Here is a 25689-nt window from a genome sequence, read left to right as displayed (position 1 = left end):
TTGTTAATTATGTTCGGAAAAATACTTTATTATGTCTTAATTTTCAACAGTATTAAGTCAATAAAACATTTGAATTTTAATTAGTATTAATTGTTATAGACGTAGTTGGCGTTAAGAATTCGTTATTTTCAACGTGGTATACTTCCATTGAAAATTTGCTAACGAGTTTACTTCAACCCGTTATTCAATAATTAGATGTGGGGAACAACTCCGACGTGAGTCTCTATCCGTTAGGCCCGTTCACTATCGCCCGTGTGGTTAAGGCCGACCAAATTATCTATCAGTTAGGCCTGTGCATTATCGCTCATGTGGTTAAGGCCGACCACACTCATAATGTATACCATTTGCAACCGTTCCATTGAGCATCAAACTTGATACCTATATGGGATTATATTGAGCCATTGAGCTTTCATCAATAGCTAGAATTAAAAGAAAAAGAACAAAGATCCCGAACAATTGATTCAGTATGAAGAAGAGATAATGAATTATTTATTATAAAAAAATCGGAAATAGAACAAAAACGAATCTCTAATGAGTTTAGGTCCTACGGCAATCCCTCCCATCAAATGACATTCCACCCAAATACACACGTTCACAAGTTTTACTCTTTCTGTGACATGTGCGCAAGATTATTAACTAGTTAAGGAGTGGTGATACATACATGTTAACATTCAACCGAAGCGAGCTTTACAAACAATCTATGTTCTTTATCGGCTTTAATATAGTTATACGATAATGCAGTACATTTTTTCGGACATCATTTTGACATAAAGTTGACGATTAGACAATCGCATATTCAACATCACACTTTGTTTATGGACCATTCTTACTAGTCACCATATTGTAAATTTTGAGCACTGAATTTTGAACTTTACACATTCTTAATTCGAACTCAAGAAATTGTTCAGAAAATGAGAAGCTACAGAATCTACACACTATATAAAAGTTTTAAGCTATGATAATATGAATATCTAGTTATCTTGTCAGACCTGACTTCGAGAATCGACCTCTAATTGATCGTAAGAAATAGACCAAAGTGCCACCATCCAAATCAAATCTATCAAACAAAGCATGCTTTAGATCATGTAATCAAGTAAAATGGTCTGATGTGAGAACAAGTTATACACCTGTTTGAATACGAACCGTAGGTGATATGCGCTTTTGCACGTTTTGTTGATGAATGACCATAGATGGTGATGAGCCCAAGTGTGGCCAAGTGGCTGTGCGGGAGGCATTCTCAGACAATTTTCGAGTATAACTCCCAGTCGCCGACCTCTTATTCCCCACATTTTCAACCATTGGTGGGGTATTGCAGTCATTATATTGCTGGTTCTTCTTAACAGAGACAAACTTCAGAAGCTCCTTTGTTCCCCATGGGCTTGTTTGTGATTCAAGTATGCTCTTGTTCTTCTTCTTCATCAATGCCACCCCAAGTACTGATGTCCTCTCATCCAAATCTCCATCTTCCTCCATGTCTATGAACTTGACATTGGAACAAAAAGACGATGTCAGATTACATTAAAAACGACTATCATGTACGAATTAAGTATTACAAACTAGAGATGTCTAAAGTACTTGGGGCAGCATCTATCTATCAGAATTATAATAGCCAGACCCAATCTCAAGAACCAAAATCAAAAGAATACAATACTAGCTAGAATCTGAGTTGCATATTCCAGTAATTTGTTTGAACAGAGACGAAAGCTAACACAAGAGGTAAAAGTAGTAAAAGCTTGTACCTTGTGGTGCAGAAAATGTTCCTTTGGTTTTCCCTTTGCTTCTATCAGAAACCCAACCATTTCCTTCATAGCCCTTCTCTGCTCCTCAGATTCCTTTAATCTACACAGAGCTTCCAACTTCCTTTGCTCCTCTATTCTCACCTTGTTCCTTGCATCTTCCAATTCTAACCGCTCCTTCTTCCTTTCATCTTCCAATTCTATCCGTTCATCAATCATTTCTCTTTCCATCTCATTCACCACATTCATTAGACGTTCCAAACTACCCGCATCAATTTCGGCTTTCAGCCCCTTAACATAATCGACCATTGGGCTACACATATGTTTTGCTAATTCTCGTATTAAGTCCTTTACTCCATCCTCCACTGATCCAAGAACCAAATTCATATTATCGAAAGTAACTTGTAGTAGTTGAAGTGCTGTAACTATGGTGGTTTCTTGGGATTGGTTCCGCCGGTGAACATTTGAAAGGTATAGTGCTGATTTTTGGAAGAACTCGTGGAGAGAACAGCTATGTTGGTTGAGGATTTGGAGGATATTATCTTGACGTGAATTCACACTGGATTCAATTCGTCTAAGGAGATAGACTAATTTTTGAAGTTGTAAACGTTGATTTTCCATCAGTTCCTTTCCTACTTTGTTAGCTCTAGTACTATAACTCCTCTCCTTCGAATTCCAGTGAATTAAAAAAACACAAAATCAAAATTTGGCTCCAATTAGGAAAAGTAAAGGTGTAATTTCTAGGGTTTGTTACTAAACAAAAACAATTCACTTTTTGCTTCTGTAATTACCTTCAATTTCTGAAGCCGATCCGTCTCTTTGCCTAGAAATGGCGATCCATCCGGCGTTTCAAATCCGGTAACATTTCTCCGGTAGCTTTCCTGAAATGTTCAATCAAATTCCATAGCACAGAGTAGCAAGATGAATGAACGATCGTACTGCTAACTTCGACATTTACAGTTTATGTATACATATACGGAAAGAGATAGAGAGAATGAGAGAGAGAGATACTTGTTGATGATGAAGATCAGTTTCCATGAAAATTGTGGATGATCTTCCTTCTTCCGCCATTTCGTCTGTCTTCAAACCAACGAGTTTGATGAGAGGAACAGAGAGTGAAGTAAAAACGTCTTCAGCCTACAAACAAAAAAGAAAAGCTATGAAGATCTGAAAACGTAACAGAGATGTTAACAGAAGAAGAAGAAGAATAGGTTATAGAGGGTGAAACAACTTCGAGTAAGCCGGTTTTGATCTGAAATCGAAGATCAGTGAATGCAGTTTTCATCTGTTTATGACGAATAACAATTTGCCGGAGTTTGATTCTGATATCCGCCATGAATTGACAAGGAGACCTGTTAGAGCTTCTACATTTCACCATGTTTCATGCTCTATCAACGACTGAGAAGAAATTTTGAATCTGATTATTATGTCCGCGAAATTGCATAGTACTTATATAGAAGTATTCGGCGAGGGGAAATGAATAAAAACAAAAAAAAAAAAAAAAACGCCGTCCGTGGGAATCGAACCCACGACCACACGGTTAAAAGCCGTGCGCTCTACCAGCTGAGCTAGGACGGCTACATTTTTATGAGTTTTTGGGAGACATACAAACTTAATCCTCTCATAGACTCAAGAAACCAAATTAATGCAAAGGATTAATTTGCAATTAAAATTAGAGTTAATTCCTATATGACCCCCTACTTTGTGACCAGCTTCCTTTATGGCCCCCAAATTTCTGTAAATTCAAATATGGCCCCCTATTTTCATGGAAATGTCATAACTACCCTTCCCATTAATATATTTTCAAAATAAAATTAAAAACAAAACCCTAAATTCCACCTCACTTCCCTCTCCACCACTCATCTCTCTCCACGTCACCTCTCTCTCCACGTCACCTCTCTCTCCACGTCACCTCTCTCTCCAACTCACCTCTCTCTCTCTCCAAGTCATCACTCTCATGAAGGTCGCCGGCCGGAAAATTTTCCGCCCGGCAACCTTCAAACTTAAAAAAAAAAAAAAAAAAAAATTTCACTCATCTCTCTCGCTCTCTCTAAATTCCGGCGAAGGGGGTTTCCCTTCGTCGGAATCTGGTCTGTTGAAGAACAGACCAGAATAGGTCTATTGAAGAACAGACCAGTTCGGTCTGTTGAAGAACATACCGATTTGGTCTGTTCTTCAACAGACCAGATTCCGGCGAAGGGAAACCCCCTTCGCCGGAATTTAGAGAGAGAGAGAGATGAGTGAAATTTTTTTTTTTTTTTTTTTTTTTTTTAAGTTTGAAGGTCGCCGGCCAGAAAATTTTCCGGCCGGCGACCTTCATGAGAGTGATGACTTGGAGAGAGAGAGAGAGAGGTGAGTGAAAAAAAAAAAAAAAAATTTTAAGTTTGAAGGTCGCCGGCTGGAAAATTTTCCGGCCGGCGACCTTCATGAGAGTGATGACTTGGAGAGAGAGAGAGAGAGGTGAGTTGGAGAGAGAGGTGACGTGGAGAGAGATGAGTGGTGGAGAGGGAAGTGAGGTGGAATTTAGGTTTTTGTTTTTAATTTTATTTTGAAAATATATTAATGGGAAGGGTAGTTATGACATTTCCATGAAAATAGGGGGCCATATTTGAATTTACAGAAATTTGGGGGCCATAAAGGAAGCTGGTCACAAAGTAGGGGGCCATATAGGAATTAACTCTTAAAATTAATCACACGATGGTCAAATGACAATGCTTAACTTTGATGGGTTAAAGTGTGAGTCGATTGGTTATGAGTCACCTTATTAAAATTTCGACGACGAAACGAGTAAGCAATGTGTAGGGGTGATGCACGGACAAGTAATGTGTCGAGATCTTGAAGGAAACGCCAAGGGACCGCCGTTGGATAGGACATATGACAAAACCTTAGAATCGACTTCGAATATAAAACCTTGTAACCCAACTTCCTCCCGCGAAGTCTAACCTTAACTGAAATCCTAAGGTGTTGTTTGTCAACCAAAAGTACAAGTACTTTTATTTGTAGTAGAAGTACTTTGCTTTAAAAAAAATATTATTATCAGAAGTATGCTTGACAAAAATGTTAAGAGGGAATGGGCTAACAGTCCAAAATGGGCTATTAAATGTGAGCCCAATCCTAGGAAGGCTGAAAATTGAATGCAGGTCCACATAGTCAGACATGGGCTAAAAAAAAGACGGAAACCCCCTTGGGAAGGTAAAATATTTACTGCTCATGCCATTGAAATAGGAGCGGGAAATCGCGAAAAAATCTGAAAATTTTGGCAATTTCTGACGTGAGAGAAAGCTGGGAAATGACTGTTGAACCAAATGTCCCATCTGCAATTAATTTCTCTACCACACCTTACAAAGCCAGGTTAATTTTTTATTTTCTCAAGAACAGTTTTCTCTGCCAAAAATCTGAAAATTTTGGCAATTTCTGACGTGAGAGAAAGCTGGGAAATGACTGTTGAACCAAATGTCCCATCTGCAATTAATTTCTCTACCACACCTTACAAAGCCAGGTTAATTTTTTATTTTCTCAAGAACAGTTTTCTCTCCCAAATTGAATTTACTCATCAAAACCAACTGCCATTAAGAAGAAGCCAAAAAATCATCTGATTTCACCTACAAAACACCGGATTTCACATTAAAATCACCGGAAGCATCGTTATCCATTAAAGCAGGCAGTTCGACAAAGAAGAAAAGTAAGAAATCTCCAGATTGAAGGATTTTTTTTTAATCAAAAGGTAGGTTTACTCTCTCTCTCAGAATATATATATCCTCAACATAACCTAAATTACCATAACTTTCTGTTCTTGAAAACCCTAAAAATGGTAAAATAACTTTTGTTATTGAAAACCCCTAATGTTCCTGGTATTTTTTCCTTTAAAAAACTCTAAATTGTTGAGGTATGTAACTAAGTATTTTTCATCCTAAATTCCTGTAAAATAACTTTTGTTATTGGAAAACCCTAAGGTAGATTTACTCTCTATATCCTAAACATAACCTAAATCACCATAACTTTCTGTTTTTTGAAAATCTCTAAAATGATAAAATAACTTTTGTTATTGAAAAACCCTAAAAGAACCAACATCTACGAGAACAATAACAAAAAAGGAAAATAAACCTATCCAACAAATTCTGGCTAGAAGAACAAGTCCAAGAAAGAAGAAGGTGTGTAACTGAAAAAAAAATAATTTGTTTTGTTCCTGGTAAATAAATAAATTTCTGGTAAATGTTTTTTTTTTCTTGAAAATATTTTATTGTACTGAAATTATTTTGTTCCAAGTGATTTGGATTGTACTAAATAAATAAATTTGTTTTGTTACTGAATTTTTTTTTGTTCCTGGTAAAGATGACCATGCACTTCAAGTGTTTGTTGTAATGTGTGACACAACTAAATTCCTGATTGGTAAATTTTTTACAGGTCGAACCTGCTGAGAGCAGTGAAGTAAAAGAGCATGCAAAGGGGAAGAGAAAAGCTCCAGCAGAAAGAGAAAGAGGAAAAAGAGAAAGAGAAAGAGGAGAAAGATGAGGGGGAGGAAAAGGAGGATGATCAGACTAATAAGGATCAGGAAAAAGACAGTGAGTCTGAAGAAAAGAAATTGTTGTTGGTCCACCATCAGACGAGGTAAAATTGAAAAAAACAACGACACGTCATTAGGTGATGGACATTTTGGTATTGGAAACTTTCTTGTATCCAGGAAATTGTTCTGTTTCCAAGCTATTGTTCTGTTTACTAGCCATTTTTGTGCTGAAAATTTTCTTGTTTCCTGGAAATTGTTCTGTGTACTGGCCATTAGGTTAATGTACTAGACATATGTGTATAGGAAACATCTTTGTGTACAGGGAATAAGTTGTGTACATGGAATATACTAAACACCATTAAAGCTACAATTTTACTCTATCGTATCCGATCGGAATGAATCCTTCTTGTTTTTTTTTCTGATGAAAGATGAATCCTTCTTGTTGTTGGTCCACAAGCATCAGACGAGGTAAAATTGAAAAAAACAACGACAACGCCATTAGGTACTGGACATTTTGGTATTGGAAACTTTCTTGTTTCTAGGAAGTTATTCGGTTTTTTGGAAATTATTCTGTTTACTAGCCAATTTTGTACTAGACATTTGTGTACAGGAAACTTCTTTGTGTACAGGGAATAAGTTGTGTACATGGAAGATACTAAACACCATTAAAGCTACAGTTTTACTCTATCGAATCCGATCGGAATGAATCCTTCTTGTTTTCATTTTTTACTGATGAAAGATGAATCCTTCTTATTGTTGGTCCATAAGCATCAGACGAGGTAAAATTGAAAAAAACAACGACAACGTCATTAGGTACTGGACATTTTGGTATTGGAAACTTTCTTGTTTCCAAAAATTGTTCTGTTTACTAGCCATTTTTTGTACTGAAAATTTTCTTGTTTTCTGGAAATTGTTCTGTGTACTGTCCATTAGGTTAATGTACTAGAAATTTGTATACAGGGAATAAAGTTGTGTACATGGAATATACTAAACACCATTAAAGATACAGTTTTACTCTATCGAATCCGATCGGAATGAATCCTTCTTGTTTTTTTTTTTTTTTTTTTTCTGATGAAAGATGAATCCTTCTTGTTGCTAGTCCACAAGCATCAGACGAGGTAAAATTGAAAAAAACAACGACAACGTCATTATGTACTAGACATTTTTGTTGGAAATTTTCTTGTTTCTAGGAAATTTATCTGTTTCCTGGAAATTATTCTATTTACTAGCCATTTTTGTACTAGAAATTTTCTTGTTTAAAGGAAAGTGTTATGTGTACTGGCCATTAGGTTAATGTACTAGACATTTTTGTACTGGAAATTTTCTTGTGTACCCGAAATTGTTCTGTGTACTAGCCATTTGGTTATGTAATACACACTTTTGGACTGGGAATTGTTTTATGTACTGCCCATTTTGTTATGTAATAGACACTTTACGAATTTCTCTATAGATTTTTTCTATTTTCGCTCTCTCTAAATTTTATTCCTTTTTCATATTTTCCGTCAAGATTTTTCTCTCTCCATATTTCCTATTTTTATTCCTTTTGTTCCTGTTTAAACATATTTTCTCTCTCCAATCTTACTACTTTCTTTTTCTCAAACATTCTTGCCTTATATGTTGGTAGATTTTTCAAAAGATTTCCATATTTCCTATTTTTATTCTTTTTATTTTAGAAGTCAATAATCTTTCAAAAAAAAATTCCAGTACAAGAATATAATCGATTTCGGAATAATTTACAAAAAATTGAAAAATGTTCAGTACAACATTCTATGCACTCAACATTTGAATATTCCCAGAACAAATATTTGAAGTGAAATAAGCAAAAATAGTCCAATTCTGTAACACATGTTAAGCCCTGTTTCCGAAGACAATGTTCAGAAAATTGATTTGTGTACAGGAAATAAATTTGTGTGTAAGAAACATATTTGTGTACAGGGACCAAAGTTGTGTACATTGAAGAAAGTTGAGTACATGAAAGAATGTTAGGTTTACAGGAGAATCCTCTAGTACAACCAGAAATGCACTTTCAAATGATACATATACCAAATGTACTTCCATGTTCATATTACGGTGCACATAATTAACATGTTGTCAGGTGATACAAAAATTTATTCCGAGTAAATTTGTGTACAAGAAATAAATTATTCAGAAATTTTCAGGAAATTGATTTGTATACAGGAAATAAGTTTGTGTACAAGAAACATATTTGTGTAGAGGGAAGAAAGTTGTATACATTGAAGAAAGTTGAGTACATGGAAGTTTACTGGAGAATCACCTTGTACAACCAGAAATGCACTTTCAAATAATTCATATACCAAATGTTCCATTTGGAGAACAAGATTATGTACTAAGAAATACAAACTTACATTCTTCTTGACCTGAATAATATGTATACCAAATGTAAATTTTTTTTAATTTACAATACATAAGAAATGTTTAGGAAATGGATTTGTGTACAGGGAATTTGATACTACAATCATTTGTGGAATATACTTGTATTACATTCTAACTGATCCTACTACAATCAGAAATATTTAGGAAATTGATTTGTGTACAGGAAATAAATTTGTGTACAAGAAACATATTCGTGTGCAGGGAAGAAAGTTGTGTACAAGAAACATGTTTGCGGTCGGAAAGATAGAGAGGGAAATTTTACCCAAAATTTATAGAGAGAAAGAGAGAGTTTTCTGCTTCATCAATCTTTTAGGGACAAAGAGAGAGAGAAAGTGTGGGAGAGAGAAGAAGATGATAATCAAAGGAACAGGCACAAAGAGAGAGTTTTCTGATTTCACCCTAAACCCCTAAACCCTACACCCTTAAACTCTAAACTCTAAACACCGAAACCCTCTAAACTCTAAACTTAAATACTGAAACCCAATCACCCATTAGAAGTCAACTGATGAATAATACGTGGCGGGAATTGAAATTTTCACACATAAATTTTGACGCGGGAGAGACAGAGTGGGTGATTTAAGCAAAAAATTTAGAGAGAGAAAGAGTTCTGGTTCAAACAATCCTTTAAAGAGAGAGAATGGGAGAGAGAAAAAGATGATAATCAAATAAGAAGGGGTGATTTCAAAAAAAAAATTTAGAAAGAGAAAGAGTTTTCTGGTTCAATAATCTATTAGAGAGAGAGAAAATGTGAGCGAGAAGAAGATTCAGCCAAAAATTTTGATAGAGAAAGAGTTTTCTGGTTCAACAATCTTTTAGAGAGAGAGAGAATAAGATGAAATCAAATGAAAAGAGAGATGAGATTTGTATTTAATGTTAATGTCAGAATAAGTAAGGTATACACCCCTTTGTACCTGACAGGGGTATTAGAGGAAAAAAGAAAAGAAAAAAAATGGGAAAAGTCAGTGGACAGTACATGTTCTGACTCATTTGGACCTAGAGCTTATTTTAGGGACAAGTTGGAGGGGGTTCGAATTTAGACTTGGATTTTGGACCTTTGCCCCATTTTTGATTTATCTATTGAGTTGCTAGCGACCCACCTTTTGTCTCTTACGCTTCAACTCAATCTCTGTCGAATTCTTTCGATTTTGATTTTAGCATAGATCTAACTACTTATCCAAGGTCCTTAACATGCTCACTTCCACCCCTTGTCGCAATTCATGTGCGATCTTTTGTCGAATTAGCTGAGTATTTATACTCGGGCTATGGCGGCGATCCCATTTACCAGGTGTCTGTTCAAATTCTACTTTGTGGAACTCGAACGGATATGGTCTCTGCATATGGAGAATACTGACGGGATACCCCGGAACCATCTTTTGGTTCCACCCTACAGACACCCTTGTTTCGTTCTGGAACTTCGGGTGTCTGTTTAATCCATCTTACATGTTACAGGAAGGCAGGTACTAGTTACATCTTTCAATCTATTGGAAGAAATCTCAAGACCAACTTTCACGTAATCATCTTGAAGAGCTGCCACACGTCACAGAATAAAGGAAGATCCACAACACGAAGTTATTTTACGCAATTCCTCATTTCTGTATTTTGGTGTATTAATTTGCTTACTATTTATGTTTATCTTTTTAATTTGGATATTGTAATGAATTTTTGGGCTTATAGTCCAAAAAATGGGTCCTAATAGGACATTTAGTCCTCTCTAATCCTATAAAGGGTTTCAAAATCCAAAAAATAATACAAATGGATATCTAGTCCATTTGGTGTCATCTAGAGAGAAAACACAAATCCCTAGAATACATATTAATTTATAATACCTATACTAACCTTCTTTATATATAAAATCTGATTTACATTCTAAAATGGAAAATATCTTTTTCCATTTTTATCTCCCACCTTTCTCTCTCCAATCACGTTTATAAACATAGTAACCGTGATCTTCATTATCTTCAGTAACCGAAACCTGCTTATCTTCTCTCTCTCTCTAAATCAGAATCGTTTGATAATCATCCATTAATCTCAGAAATCTTGTTTCTTCTTCATTAGAGCAACTGAAATTATCTTCTTCGTCGTTTATCAGGTAAGACACATTACAGAAATCATTTTTCGTTCCATTGGAACAAATTCTGAATCAGATTTAATATTGCTTTTCAAGTAATGTTAAAGGTTTTGATTTCTTCTTTTCTGTTTAATATTTTTCATCTTCATCTTGAACTTTGTTCATGAATTTTATTATAATCGAATTTCTCTCTGTATCATCTAATCAAATCTTCATCACTATTCAGTATTTTCTCTCTCTAAGATTCATAACCGATTTTATTATGTTAATGTTAAATCCGTCTTTACTGAAGATAATGCGATTAAGAAGTGTTTGTATCTATGTATTTTGTTACTTTTTAATAGTTTTAGGTTACAGATTTTTAGATTATTTCTTCAAATCTTCATCAAGGTTTCCGTACAATTTTTGATGCAGAGAAGATCTCGTAAGATTTGTTATAACTGAATGCAAACGATATAATTTAACATAAATTACGGATCGTTTACAATAAATTACATATCATTTTTTTATCCAGAGTAGATCTAGTACGATTTGGTTGTAACAGAATGTAAACGATATATAATTTACACGACATTACATGATGTTTACAGAACATAACACATACATAACGCAGACGTCTTTTGTACGATGTTTTTATAACAGAATGTAAAATATATGTATTTTGTTACAAATTATTCATACTTTATAAATAATATCAAAAACATCTTATAAATCTGCATAAATTAAATATAATTTATTCAACATTACGCGTACTTTTTTCCCAAAATAGTTGCTGTTTATAGTACAATAAATGTTCCAAAAATTATATGTAATTTATTGCACATTATACATATTTTTTCACATAACAGTGACCTTGTGATTCGAATTAACGTTATGTTTGTCTCCTAACACATTATGAAGTTTAACAAATAGTATGCATAATTTATTCTATTATACATGTCGTTTCTAGTAAATTATATGTTTCGTTAACAAATGTATATGTTTTCTTTTTGCAGTTTTGTTGTTACTTATGGAATTTCCTACTGAAGTTGGTCATTTGTTTCCTGGTGGTGCAAAAGCATTTGGATATGCTCTTCGACAATATAGTGTAAATGTTGTTTGTCCTGCTCAAGACTACATATGCTCTTCGACAATATAGTGCAAACGATTTTTTTGTAATAGAATGTAAACGTTGTGTAATGTAAAAGAAATTATGTGTAATGTAATAGAAATTATGTGTAATTTACTGAACAAGACCCAAATACATTTGATAAATTACGTTGTATACTTGACTAATGATGATTTATTCGTCATAAATAATACATAATTTACGTATTTGTTTCATAATTTTTATTCGATGTGTATTTATGTATGAGTAAAAACGAAAACAAATGCTGCTTTAATGTTCCCAGAAAAATATACTATTTCCAAAACTGAAAGTTAAGTGAGAGAAAGTGATATATATATATGTTTTGTATATTAACCCCCAAAATCACGTTAAATTGATCCTAGATTGATTCGGATAATAGGAAAGAGAAGATTTGATTTCCAAATCTGTTTAGAGAAGAGAGAAATTATGATTTGTTTCTATCTATTTTTTTTCTAATAAATCTCCATATTTTTGGCTAATAAATCTCCATATTAAATCTGTAAAGAAGAGAGAGAAAATTGATTTGGAAAAGTTTAGATTTTGTTTCTAAACAGATTATAGAAGAGAGAGAAATTTTCGTGAGAATCTAACCGTTTTTTCCTAAATTTATCCTAAAATCAAGGTACATTAAACCGTTTGAAATTTTTGTGCGGCCCCACACATTAAAATCCCGTGAAAAACGACTGGGACATGGAAGGAATTATGTAATATATATTAAGGGTTTTTAGTCCCAAGAGCAAAAGGACTAAAAATCCATTTTTTGGGAAGATTGGACCCTAAACCCTTTTTGAATATTATTTTGGGCCATATACCCACAGACCCTATTGTAATAGACTCGTAAGTAAATGTATTTGATTTCAACAAAAAAAAAAAAAAAAAAAAAAAAATATTGAGTTGCCAGCGACATAGGAAACCCTAATTAACGGTGTAAGAGTGCAACCTTATTAATAATCCAACGCTTAGGAAAGCACGTGAGCAAAACCCAGAAGTAACTTAACCTCCCAAAAGTAGGGTGGTATGAGCCTATGAGGGGGACCCGCCTATCGGTTGATCTGATCCACTTACCCGCACGAGGCAAATTAGATGGACCCCACCACCTCACCTTGGCTTGGTAGAACGAAGGGGGGCCGACTTGCTGCTGATGCTACGAGGGCGGGACGAAGAGATAAACAAACACTTCCTCCGTTTGATATGATATGAATGAACATCTCTCTCTATCTCTCTCTCTCTATCTCTTTATCTTCCTCACGAAGAAAGAAGCCGATCGCGCAATCTCTATCTCTCTATCAGGGTTTCTTCAACTTATACAAGGGCTTCTTTAATTTCCTCTTCTTCTCAGTCAAGAAATCGATTATGTTACAGGTAATCATCCAGTCGTTACTCCTCCTCCTAATTCGATTTGTAGCTAGGGTTTAGATTAACTCAAAAACTGTTTATGCTTATATGACTGTGAAATTTAAACTATTATTATTATTAGAAGTTTCCCTCCTGTATTGGTAGTATTTATGCATATAATCGTCTTGATTTCGATTTCTTAGGGTTAATTATTTTGTATCTCAATCTATTACTAGTATTTCTTTAACCCTATTACAACCTTCTCTAAAAACGTGAGTCTCCAACTAAAATACTAATTTGTAGGCTTTTTCAGTCTCTTCTTCTTATTTTGTATTGGTATTACTAACTAACTTCTTATTTTGGGTGGTAACTATTTTACTGTAAGACAGTATGACTGAATGAAACTCAATAGTTTCCACTTATTTCTCTTTACGTCTTAATTTAAGTGTTTGTTTTTGTCTATTTACTCAGACTTCTATTTACATTTGTACCATATATGGAACTTTAGTCTTGGCTTGCACCTTCTTTGCTGATTGTTCTTTTTTTTTTTTTTGTTTCTGAAGCATGTAAGTTTCTCAAAAGAATAAAAGTTTTTTTTTGGCATTTTGCTATTCTTAACCAAATCTAATGACCCACCCACTCATAGCTTAGTGTGATGCCCCAAGCCTTAGCATTTAACGATATAGTTAAATGCTAAGGCTTGGGGCGTTACTAGTGGTATTACCGTATTAGAGCCGAGGACGGCTCTTCGGTGAGAGTGTGGGAATTGTGATAGTCTCACATCGCTCAAGAGAGTGTCCGGAGCCTGGGTTATAGGTGAACGCTCAAGCTTAGTAAGTGGCGAGACCTTTTGGGTAGGCTCGTGGAGCCTTCGCCACAACCCTGTACCTATGGGCTTGGGCCTCAGGTGCCAAAAGCGGGGACATTATCGTTAACTGCTAAGGCTTGGGGCGTCACACTTAATATCCCTCTAAAACACCAAAAGGTCATGGAATCGATCCTTAGGGTCGCTAATGTACACTATTCCCTTATCCCATTTAACCTATGGTGTAAGGCTAGAGTAGTGTCTAGATGGGTTAAGGCCGTTATAGAGTAGTTTTTTTTTTTTGTTGAAACCGTTATGGAGTAGTTAGATGCCTTTTAACGGTCCTGATGTGGCTTTTAAGGGCTCAAGTGTCAATGTTGTGTTCATATAATTTATATTCCGTTCTCATGATGTATCATTGTCACGTTTTGATGTAATGGCTGTTGGAGTACTCGTCCAAAAACTAAATCTTGTGATGATGATGGTATGCTCTGTTTTATTGATGAAAGTGGATGAAAAGTTGATATATTTCATGATTGTGTTGTTCTAATCTATCAGGCAAGAGGTACAATATAATGTTGGTATGAAGGTCTGTCTCACCTGTTAAATAAAAGGTAATTTTCTGCATAGACAAGGAGGGAGTCTGATACATCTCATACTACGAAAATGGCAGCTGGTCAGCAAAAAAAGCGATTGAGTGCTTCTAGTGCTGTAAGTCACAATTTACATCAATGCAGCGCAAAGAAGAAAAAGATAATGGAATCATCAGATTCTCTGTCGGACGTAAGCTCATATGCTTCTCTCGAGTGGGACGGGAAGCAAAAGAGGGTTGCTACCAATACAGAACAAATTGGGATAACTTGGAGTTCCTTGCTTCCCTTTATGGACTCTTTTCCTAAACAGCATACAGGCTTAGCAGACGCTATCGCCGTTCCTCAGGAAATATTTTGTTTGGAGGATATGACTGCAGTTTTAACGTATGAGGTATTTGTAACTCACATCTTTATTTATACGTTTTCCCTTAATATTTCTATGTGTTTATTTATATTAATTGATGGTTGATTCATTAATCATCACCTTGTGATGTATATATTTCTTACTTTACCTATGAATTCATATCAGGTCTGGAAGAAGCATCTCTCCGAATCAGAAAAAAAATTTCTCTCCAGTTTTCTCCCCAAAGGAACCGATTCAGAGGACATGGTGCAGAGGTTGCTTTCAGGGGAGAATCTAAACTTCGGAAATCCTTCTGATAAGTGGCAAGTCTTGCTTTCCCCCTTTTCCTTTGTGTTCTAGACAAATAATTTTTAATTAATCATATCATCACTATCTTCATTAAGAAATGATAATTTCATTGTTTTCATTTCTTCCATTGTAGTTTCTAATAGAGCACGTATGTACGTTAGACCCTCAATACCATACTTCATATACCAGCTCTGAATGCTGTTAGCCTAGATTCTAGAACATCCACTATTTTTTATTGTTTCTTTTCTTTCTAAGCTGACAACAAGTGTTATCTTATCTAACGTTTTCTACTAATTAGATATTGTCACAAAAATGGTATACCTATGGTTAGAGGGGTCATTCTAGTGTAGTATCTGCATTCTAGTATAAAAGAAAATTGACAAAAGAATCTGGCGATCAATTTTTGGTTTTCATACTCTTGAGTCTATACCAGACTTTATGTCCTAGTCGGCTCCATTTTAAAATTTTACAATTTTGAGGCATCTGGGCAGTTGAAGGCACTACAATTAGCATAAACATGCCTATAACTGACCTGAGCGAAGTTATATATTCGTTTAGGTCACGTTGAAACAGTTAAGGATTCTATATATAGCTTGTTTTTGTTATTTGTACAATCTTCTTGTCACTAAAACTCGCTTTAACTTAAGGTAAATGAGTCTTTATTTACTGATTTCAATTTCTGAATGTGATGTGTGCATTAGGACCTGCTTTTACATTTAAAAGAAAGGACTTCCCCTCTCAAGTGATTAATATAATTTATGACGTTGCAAGTTATGGTTCATGTTTAGTTTTTGTCTATGATTCTTACAATCTTTATGAATGTTATTTACCCTCATTTGCTTATGAGGCTTGGTTATTCATTCACATCTGCTGGTTTAAGACCTCAAATATGACTGCTAAAAGAGCATTACTTCTCATGAGACTTATAATTTCATAAATATCTGCAAATACTGTTGCTTTTATACTGGAACAGTCTAGGGTGCACATTTTCTCTTGATCTTTTTACCTTTATGTTTTTTAACGAGTAAACAAAACTATATTCTTGATCCTCTGGTATCAGAAACTATTTAAGAGCTTGATTTTTTAGTTTTTACCTCTATAAGCTGTGAAGTGTAAGGCGTTAAGAAAGTCTAACCGCTAATAGACGGATGTGATGCAAAGGAAATGCAAGGCGAAGTACAAATGAACTAGAAGAGACATAGTATTGCATTTGCGTAAAAGATAGTGAACTTATCATTGAGGCTTAATAGTGATTCATAACCATATCTTATTTTGATTCCTTCACATTGAAAACTTTCTTGCAGGGGTTCTTCACTTTGTGCTGGCAATCTTCACCCAGATGCTGTTTTGAGTCAGGAAAGGCGTATCAAGGCCAATAAGAAAACTTACTATCAGGAGTTACATAAGTACCATAATGGGTGTGTTCTATTGTCTGCTTGCTCTTCGTATTGCTATTTTGCCAGTATCCCCGTTGTTCATTTGCACGAGGAAAAAGAATTGGAAAAAAATAGAAATTTGGAAAAGCATAAGAAAAAGACGGCAAAAGAAAGCAAGATACTTTTGTCATATGAAAATTTTCTAAAATTTTTCATGGAAATAACATTGTGTTTTCGCTCGCAGGATGATGGGAAATTTGCAGATGTGGAAGGAATTATATAGTAGCTGCGAAGACCCTGAAAAGGATTTCCCTGATCAGATACTCAGGTATTTCTCTATCATACGCTTGGCATGTATCAGGTTCAAAAGAGGCACACTTCCCAAAGTATACCTCTTGTTTATTTTCGGGATATTGGATACTGTTTGTTGATCCAACTTCAAGCATGACTGCTCAATTCCTGTTATGTTTATGATCCACAAACGTTAAGGGTAGTACTGATGTCCTAGATGTGAGCCATCAGCGTCCTATCCTGTGCGTGGATACCATATAAGGGTGAAATGATTGGATTGTTCTTGATATCCAGGAAACGGTTAATGAGGGACAGGTTTAAGAATGTCCCAGAAAGGGCCAGAGTGGGAACAAAATTCGCAAAAGAAGAAAATACGCTAAGCGTGTGCGTTCAATCTGGTGATGTTGATAAGTACATGTCCTACTTCAAGGTTGGTTACCCTTTTCAGATATCATATTTGCATAGAATTTATAATATTGTCTGTTATTTCATTTCTTATTTCTAGTGTCTTATTTCTTCTTTTATAAAAAAACCTAGAATTTGCCTAGATATGTACAGCTAGGTCATTGACACTCGAGTCTTTGATTGATCATGAGGCATACTGATGATATATCTCCTTCCCTTTTTTCCTCTCTTTCCCTTATAGAGAGATTCATATTTTGTTTATGTCCGTTAAAATTCTTCAGCTGATCCTCTGGCATCATTTTTGTTTTCGTCTAGGTAAGCAAGAAGCAACATGGACTTGTAAAGCGTATAAAGCAGTCCGGTGATGGCATTCACTCCAAGTCTGTTTCTAGTGTATTAGGTGACATCAAATTTTTTCATGTGCAACCATACGAAGCATTTGAAACAGAAGAAGATAAGCGGCTGCATGAGCATTGGTTTGTATTTATTTAGTTTATACTATAGTTAGAAAATTGCTTTGGACATTGTGAAGCTAAGTCCTTCGCGTACGTGCATATGTAGGTTGCACATGACAAAAATAGATCTGCCATCAGCTTTTGCACGTTGGACTGAGAGGAAGTCCCAAAGACAAAAGTGGAAGATATCTTTGGAGCAAGAAATGGCAGAAAAGAAGAAAAATTTGGTGATTGACGTCTCCCCTGTTCCTGTTTTACATGTAAGTTTGTAGCAATCGAAGGTGTTTTTACCTCAAGGTTTAATTTTTGTAATAGGTACTCCATGCTGCTCGATGTTGACAAGTAGTTTGTGAAATGTTGTCCAGGACGATAAGATAGCGCATTCAAATAGCTTGCTGGAAGAACAAAGGGACGATGGAGAAATATACCATGAAGTTACAGAGGATATAGAAAACTATGAAGAGGAAGTAGATTATCCTGCCCGTACAGTGGAGAGTCAACCCCTTCAACGAGTTCCTTTGCTTGATGGTCATTATGAGTTGGAGCACACGAATAGGGGACCCGAGATGGGAAATCGAGACATCTCCGGACGAAAAGTTTCTTCTCTGGCTCTACACATGAATACATTTGAAGATGATTGTGAAGAGGGAGTTCCAATCAGTTATATATCCGTGAAAAATGATCAGGCCCTTCAGAGAATTCCTTCACTTAACAGTCATCAAGATCCTGACGAAGGTAAGGGTATGGAAATGGAGACGGACCAAGATATAATTCGAGCCGGAGAAGCTGCTTCAAACCTGTCGAAGGTACAAGGCGACACGGAATTTGCGAAGAATTCTGTTGGTTGGGGGGGTTCCGTATCCTCCGCTCAAGACTTGTGGCCTGCAACAGGGATGATAGGATCTTACCATCGTGGTCCAATGCCTATATGCCATGGGTATACATCTGCTGATTTGGCACTTACGCAACCAAAGCCTATAATCAGACATCGTCCAGCTGAATTCGTCGATGTAGAAGCTGAAACCTTCAAAAACAATGTTGAGAGACCTTTTTTCCAGACAACACCTTGTCATGATATTGGATCGGATCAGCGTACCAGCAGAGGTTTTTCTGACTTGGGTTCTTACAGAAATCCTGATATTGATAACATTCAATCTTTTGTCCAAGGGGAAATGGTGCCACAATCTTACTCTCTTCCACCCAAGCAATTACTAGGGGTACAGTTGCTGGAGACAAGAAATAGATCCGTGGGAATTGGTAACAGTCATCCTGGCCATTTCCGGGAGCAACAGCGGCATACATTGGAGCAGAGGCAGCAAATAAGTGAGAGAGAATTGTACATGAATAAGGTGTCAAACAAGAACATGTTCTCAGATGGTGGTATATACCACAGTCCTATGATTCCAAGCCGCCAACGACTGCTCCCTCAGACTGACACCCAGATCTGGAATCCTGTACATGTATCGACCCCATCTCAGAGCCTCCTCTCAAATGGACAGTTTTTAGCAGGTAAGGGGTGGTCTTCCGTTCATGATGGTTGGTCTGGAGTAGGTGTATCTGGCATTCCAGGTCAGTGCGTGGGGAATGGACGACCAAATGAAAACTTGTACAGTGCTGTGTCTGATCACAGCACATCACAGTATTTTCAATATGATGGCGTGATTGCTGAGCAGCAGGGAGTTCCAGGGAGGGGCTTTGTGGGTGGGCCTACATCTCGGACTAGTAACTTTCCCACCCAAACAGGTCAACAAGTCAACCACTTTAGTGGGCATGAGGCAGTATCGCTTGCCCCGGCTGCATCTAACTTGAATACAAACAGCACTCCGAGGATGAATTTTGCGCATCAGCCTTACGGTATGCATGACTCCTTTCAGAAGTCATTCTTGAGGTAAACACTCTTGGGGAGCAAACGTCGACTTGCAAGTGGATGCAAAGGTTTTATTTGAAAAGCCATACTTGTGATTAGATGAAGAAAGGAGTTTATAAGTTTTGAGGGACGAAGAAGATTTTGCCTTGTCAAAAATGTGGAACTGCGAAGCAGAGAGCATGGAAGGAAGTTTTTTTTTTCTCTCTTAATACATAATTCATTCATACAAACAAGACATAGCTTTACTACTTCCCAGTGTAAATATTTATAGAGAGAAGATTTTAAGTCGGACAAATTCAACCTTTTATTGCTTATCGTCACTGGTGGATTAGGTAGGGTTTGGATGGACCTGATTGTACTATATGTCCTGGGTCTTCATTAGTTTTGTTCTTAACCTCTCTTGCTTGCATATTTTTGACAGACAAAATAAATATATTAGCAAAAATCAGTGCATGAGTTTTTGTTACTACTACAGGAGTACAGGATGGACTTAAACAGGTCAGTTAGCTTTACGTTATTAACCTTGAAAATTGGGGATTTGATGGATCATTTCTCTTCATGCTCAGTTTCTTTCTCGATCCCCACTTTCTCTAGGCAGTAAAGAAAAAGTGTAATATGAGCGAGTTGGCTCATATTTGGCACCTGAACCTCTGCCTAATAAGGATTTGGACTTGAGCTTTTACATTTTTAGCTGGTAATAGTAGGACGATGGAATAATTCATCTAGAAAGTGTTCACTTATGCGGAAGCAATTCCATTTGAGAGGCAGCACAAAAGTCATGTATCATGTAAACTTGTCACTTACTCCAGACCAAGCACCAAGAACGGATCATCTCTTTATTCGTATTAGTATTTGGTAAAGATCTTAACACATTCAAAGAAATGGGAAAAAAGTATACGAGAACATTGAAGACCTAAACCGCGACTAGTGATGGTTGTGCAAAATGAGATGCTCTGATGCTCAACACCACCACCTTGGGTGCGGAATGTTTTGTGGGATGAATTTGTGTCAATACTAAATAAGATATCCCAGACCAGGCCAGGGGGCATTGTTTGTGTTGGAGGATAAAGAGTGAAGAGAAAATACTAGAAATTATAAAGATAGCCAATAGTATGGAAGGTGGACGTGCCGGAGTGGTTATCGGGCATGACTAGAAATCATGTGGGCTTTGCCCGCGCAGGTTCGAATCCTGCCGTCCACGCTTCTTTATTTTGTTTTATTTTATTTTTAATGGGATTTAAGTTTTGGGTGAATGTTTCAACAAAAAAAAAAAAAAGAAGTTTTGGGTGAATGAGGTGTCGTATGGTGAGGGCCTGAGGGGGATACGGTGTCGTGTGGCATGGAGAGCACGTGTCTGTTTGTTGAATGAGAGCCACCTGCTGCTGTGGCGCCTGTGCTGACTCTCCTTCCCCTTCCTTGAAAATGTTAAAATCTAATAGTAATGATAATAATACTTTTACTAGTACTACATATAAAATGAATCATCATAGAGATATCCATTTCATGGGAATCTCTTACAAGAGCAGATAGTAAGTAAATAAATCCTAGCTAGCTGGAAATATAGAAAGAAAAGAAAATGGCTACTTTGAAGCAGGCAATAAGGGTTAGTACTAGTATTACTTTAGATTTTCTTCTACTACTCTTACCTATTTGCTCCCTTAATTAATCAACAACCCATAATGAAGTGATGATCATGTGTTATTGTATGAATCAGGTTATGATGACAAGAATACAGCAACATCATGTTGGGAGGAGGAATTTTATGACCACAAACAATCCATTAAAGATGAAATCTACTACTACTAGTGGGAGTACTGGGAGAGGATCTGATCATCAACATCGTCGGTGGGTGAAGGGGGAGTATGCACCTGTTTATGTGGCGGCAGGATTGATAGTAGTGGCAGGTATAATAGGTGTTCATACTCTCAATCAACAGCTTATGTACAATCCAGCAGTCAATCTTAAGAAGAAGAAAAGAGAGACTTTAACGGAGGTAGACAACCCTGATGTAGCCGTCGGTGAAGCTGACAAGTTGGTCAATAGATCATTCTTTAGGAAGGTAGCACATCTTCAAGAATTCGACAACGATGACAACCGTGCCATTTCGGACCCTATCCGTGGAGACGTTTACACCAGGTTTGTTTGTAGTTAGTCCTAAACCCTAAACTACCACATTCTTCCTTGTACTTAATTTTGATGTGCATTCATCAGGAGACCTCGTGAGGCAGAGACATTACAATCGGTTGGGGTGGACCCTCGTGCTACTACGACTCACTGATGACCGACCAACCAACCAACCAACCAACCAACAGAGTCGACCCTCGTGCTGCTCAGTGATTAATTCCATCCTTGGCCTTGGGGCGTCCTCGTGCTGGTGGGCATCATATGATATCGTCAAAGGCAGCAGCAGCAGCATCCTAATTAATCTCACAAAGAAAAAGAGAATAGCCTAGATAGCTAGTTAATGGTTTTTTAGTATGATGATGTGGACGCTTCTTTTTTTATTTATAGACTCTTCCTCCTTTTTTTTTTTTTTTTTTTTGTTGACAGAAGACTCTTCCTCCTTTGACATAGTAGGATAGTAGTTCTTGGTACTTTTTTTATGTTCAAAGATTTCTTCACAATTCCCTCTCCGAATCTACTTATCATTTATATCCTCTCAGCCTTCTCTTCTTGCTCAGTACCAACCTTGACTTTTGAGGTGACATGTTCATTGGAGTTTCAAGAGAAATTAGACACGAGAAGAAATTAAATTATAAGAATAAATGTTTATTTTTTTAATTAAGTTTAAATGTTATAATTTTGTCTTTTAAATAGGTTGTTTTTAGCAAGAAAAAATCATCTAAAACAAAAAATCAAGTCATGGGAGGCAAACTCGTGAACTCAAGTTCATTAATAAACTGCTACGCCAACCCTACTATTAAAACCCTACTATTAAAACAAATTTGATGTATATGTTTATAAAATAAAACATATAATAATATTATCTATATGCATAATGTTACATAAATCAGGGTCTTTTAAATTTACATAAATCAGGGTCTTTTAAATTTACATAAATCAGGGTCTTTTAAATTTGGAGGTCCTAGGCGGCAGACTAGGCTCAGGGCCGACCCTGCCCTTGCTCGAGAAAGATTACTTCAAATATGTAGGAGAAGGTAAAACGACACGCCATAAAAGAGCAAATGACTGAACTACCCTAGTTATCATATATATACCATATATATACCTCTAATAGCCTTTCCTCACATTCAAGATAGGGGCGTTGAAAAACAAGTCAACTTACATAGTGGATGACACGAGCTGAGACGAGCGACAAACCGATGGTGTCTACAAAAATGACAACTGATCTCAATGTGTTTTGTACCTTAGGAAAGACTGAAATGGGACGCATGTCTCTACGTAATTGGGTAACTAGACTATCATAACCATGGTAGAAGTCATAACAAAGTACTTAATTTCAGTGGATGATTAGATTACTTCAGAAATGGTAGAAGTCATAACATAGTACTCAATTTCAGTGGATGATCTAGGTAATTGGGTAACTAGACTATCTCAACCATGGTAGAAGGCACAACACAAGTCATAACGCTACTCAATTTTCATTGGATGATCTAGGTAATTGGGTAACTAGACTATCTCAACCACGGTAGAAGTCATAACACAGTACTCAATTTTAAAAAGAATCATCCAACGATATAAAATAACATGAAATGGAGTTGCGATCTGTTTTAATCGCTCGTTCAGTCTCCATTTGAATATGCTCGTGAAGTCAAGGAAGAAGTTAGTGAGAGGAGATTTTGAAAACAAGTACCTCGAATGTCTGTGTTCGACGTACTAGACATCTGAGATTCCGGTTAGAACACTAGGTGACACTAAAACCCAACGGATCGAATGTCTGTCTCTGTTTGTGAGGAAGGCGAAAGCGGTCGATTTGCTTCGTCCAAAATTGGATGATCTATATGTAGTTTTCCTTTTCCTTATATACTGATTTATGGTCAACTGTCCCCTCTAGTCAACTATCACCTTATGGTGAGCTTTCATCTTCAATGTGGTAATGCGTGGAGTTGTTGTCACCTTGAATACGGATAAAGCAACCCTCGCAGGCTCGCCTAATAGATATATTTGTGATATCTTTGGTCAGTTGTTATCTTGAGTAATAGCAACGCCTCCAAAGGGTATATGAGATTCGCTTAGGAGATAATGATGGATCTCTTTGTGCAGGACTGGCTTATTTATCGAAGACTCCAAGGATGTCCTTTTTATCCAGGGCTGGCCTCCTTATTTAATATGCGCATATTTTCTCGTTGCTTTGGGTGCTTGAAGATGAATGGGTCTGACCCATTTGTCATCTAGTTCATGAATTTGGCTATCCCGTAGGCGCTCGTGATGACATATTTTAACTAGGGGTGTACATTTAGTATCCGAATCGACCAATCTAATTTGATCAAAACGGATTTGGGCGGTTTGGTGACCGATTCAATGATGGTCTGGATCGGTTCAGATTTCAAAAGGTCAAAACCGAGTGGTTTGGATCGGTTTATGAATTTGGTTAACGGGTAACCAAAAAAATCGGGCCAAACCATTGATTATTAATTTTATATATTATATATATAAAATATATATGATGGGGATTATGGATGATTGAGATTCAATAGTTAAGTTAGTTCCATCAAAATATTTTCATATTAAAAAACAATCAGAAAGTAAAAAATAACAATTAGAAACCTATGTTTCTCGTCTTTTTTATCTTCCGTGAATGTTGAGAACCTATGTCGGGTTAATTACTCACATGCGAATTTAATCATTTGTGACTCAATACTAATTTTCAGCATGTCTAAAGTATAATTGTAGCAGATTTTTAAAGTCGAAAATGCGAAATTTTGTCTACGGTAAAATGTCACAGGTGGTTCGGTTATCCAACCGAACCAAACCGTTCATGCGTAGTTCGGATCGGTTACCGAACCAAGCCATGAACGGATTGGTTCGGATTGATATTTGAAATAACCAAACCATTCGGTTTGGACTTTGGACTTAATAAATAATATTATAAATTGGTATTTAATTAATAAGCAATATTATTAACTAACATTCTACTTAATTAATAATATAATTTAGTTAATAATATTATGTAGTTAATAGAATCAGCTAATTGGTAATTTTTTTTATTTAATAATTTTTTTATTTGATAATATTATTTAATTAATAATATTATTTGATTTATAAAATTGTTTAATTTATAAAATTATTTAATATTTGAATTCTTGATTTATTTTATAAATTGACATTTATTTTTATGATACTTGATTTTAGACATATGTTTCATTTTAGATAAGCTATGTTGGTCATGGATTCGACAACCACTTTGTTTTTTCCGTTGTCCAAGTGTTTTGCCTTCCTACATTGACCTTTTGTTCCCCTGAATCACAAGAACTCTTTGTTAAATTTCTTTGGTTTCTGAATATCAAGAAGTATCTTCTTATATTCAGTAATCCCACATGTTTTGATCAGTTATCTATAACAAACTGAGTGACTTATTAAAGGTCTTATCCATCTTTGTTCAATTTGTCTTGAACTAGCGAGAGATAATGTTTGTCATTACTTGATGATGGAAAACCCGAGTTGCTCTACGTTTTTTAACAGACAATTCATATCGAAAATATGAGAACTTTTTGGTTTATCCCTTTACAAGACGACTTGTAGAATTGCCTAAGAGTTTTCACACCTGTCCGTTCACAACTTTTACAGAAACATGTTCCTTAGTTGCCGAATGGTTGTGTATATATATCCATTTCTTCCAAAGAGAAAATTCTCTGGTTGCTCACAAAAAATAATATCGACCTTTTTTCAGACAATCATACCCTCGTCTGGCGAGATGGTTGTGAACACTAGGATTTGGGTGTTCTTAAACGCTTTATTTTATTTTCAATCCGAGAATCATTCTATAATTTCCTTTTCAATCAAGAAAATTACTTTCGGTCAACTTCTTTTCAAGATCGAGCGAAGGTCGGCAAAAATTCTAAAATCGTCACATGATTTAATGAAAACCAGTTTTATCTTATTGTTACAAGTTGGAGGA

At 36.0% G+C, this 25689-nt stretch overlaps 3 protein-coding genes and 2 non-coding genes across 6 annotated transcripts; 3 read left to right on the top strand and 2 right to left on the bottom strand.

Moving 5' to 3' along the window:
• Positions 1-808: 808 nt before the first annotated feature.
• LOC147547399 (uncharacterized) lies at positions 809-3164 on the bottom strand. Its single transcript, XM_086664948.1, has 5 exons — positions 2968-3164; positions 2748-2873; positions 2528-2617; positions 1740-2402; positions 809-1482 (listed from the first exon to the last, which is right to left on the bottom strand). Exons 1-5 carry the CDS (start codon positions 3112-3114, stop codon positions 1120-1122), a joined length of 1389 nt encoding a protein of 462 aa, XP_086521074.1. The 5' UTR covers positions 3115-3164; the 3' UTR covers positions 809-1119.
• Positions 3165-3241: 77 nt separating this feature from the next.
• TRNAK-UUU (transfer RNA lysine (anticodon UUU)) lies at positions 3242-3314 on the bottom strand. Its single transcript has one exon. It is a non-coding gene; the product is annotated as a tRNA-Lys (tRNA).
• A 9467-nt stretch (positions 3315-12781) lies between these two features.
• LOC147547397 (nuclear factor kappa-B-binding protein) lies at positions 12782-20063 on the top strand. 2 transcript variants are annotated; one of them, XM_086664944.1, is made up of 9 exons: positions 12782-13193; positions 14530-14955; positions 15094-15230; positions 16521-16634; positions 16837-16920; positions 17178-17313; positions 17604-17764; positions 17850-18003; positions 18109-20063. In XM_086664944.1, exons 2-9 carry the CDS (start codon positions 14638-14640, stop codon positions 19633-19635), a joined length of 2631 nt encoding a protein of 876 aa, XP_086521070.1. In that variant the 5' UTR covers positions 12782-13193; positions 14530-14637; the 3' UTR covers positions 19636-20063. The 2 variants fall into 2 exon arrangements, with proteins under 2 accessions (XP_086521070.1, XP_086521071.1); XM_086664945.1 differs by having other exon boundaries at positions 12975-13811; positions 13865-14955.
• Positions 20064-20729: 666 nt separating this feature from the next.
• TRNAS-AGA (transfer RNA serine (anticodon AGA)) lies at positions 20730-20811 on the top strand. The gene has a single exon. It is a non-coding gene; the product is annotated as a tRNA-Ser (tRNA).
• Positions 20812-21112: 301 nt separating this feature from the next.
• Positions 21113-22133, top strand: LOC147547395 (uncharacterized). The gene is made up of 3 exons (XM_086664946.1): positions 21113-21213; positions 21325-21746; positions 21822-22133. Exons 1-3 carry the CDS (start codon positions 21187-21189, stop codon positions 21886-21888), a joined length of 516 nt encoding a protein of 171 aa, XP_086521072.1. The 5' UTR covers positions 21113-21186; the 3' UTR covers positions 21889-22133.
• The last annotated feature ends 3556 nt before the right edge of the window (positions 22134-25689 follow it).

The sequence above is a fragment of the Eschscholzia californica genome, unplaced genomic scaffold (assembly GCF_041429995.1).
Source record: "Eschscholzia californica isolate CP2 unplaced genomic scaffold, dmEscCali1.0.p SCAF_3, whole genome shotgun sequence".
Classification (NCBI taxonomy): Eukaryota; Viridiplantae; Streptophyta; class Magnoliopsida; order Ranunculales; family Papaveraceae; genus Eschscholzia; species Eschscholzia californica.
The sequence above is the reverse complement of the archived record's forward strand: the minus strand, read 5'-3'. Positions and strand labels throughout refer to the sequence as shown.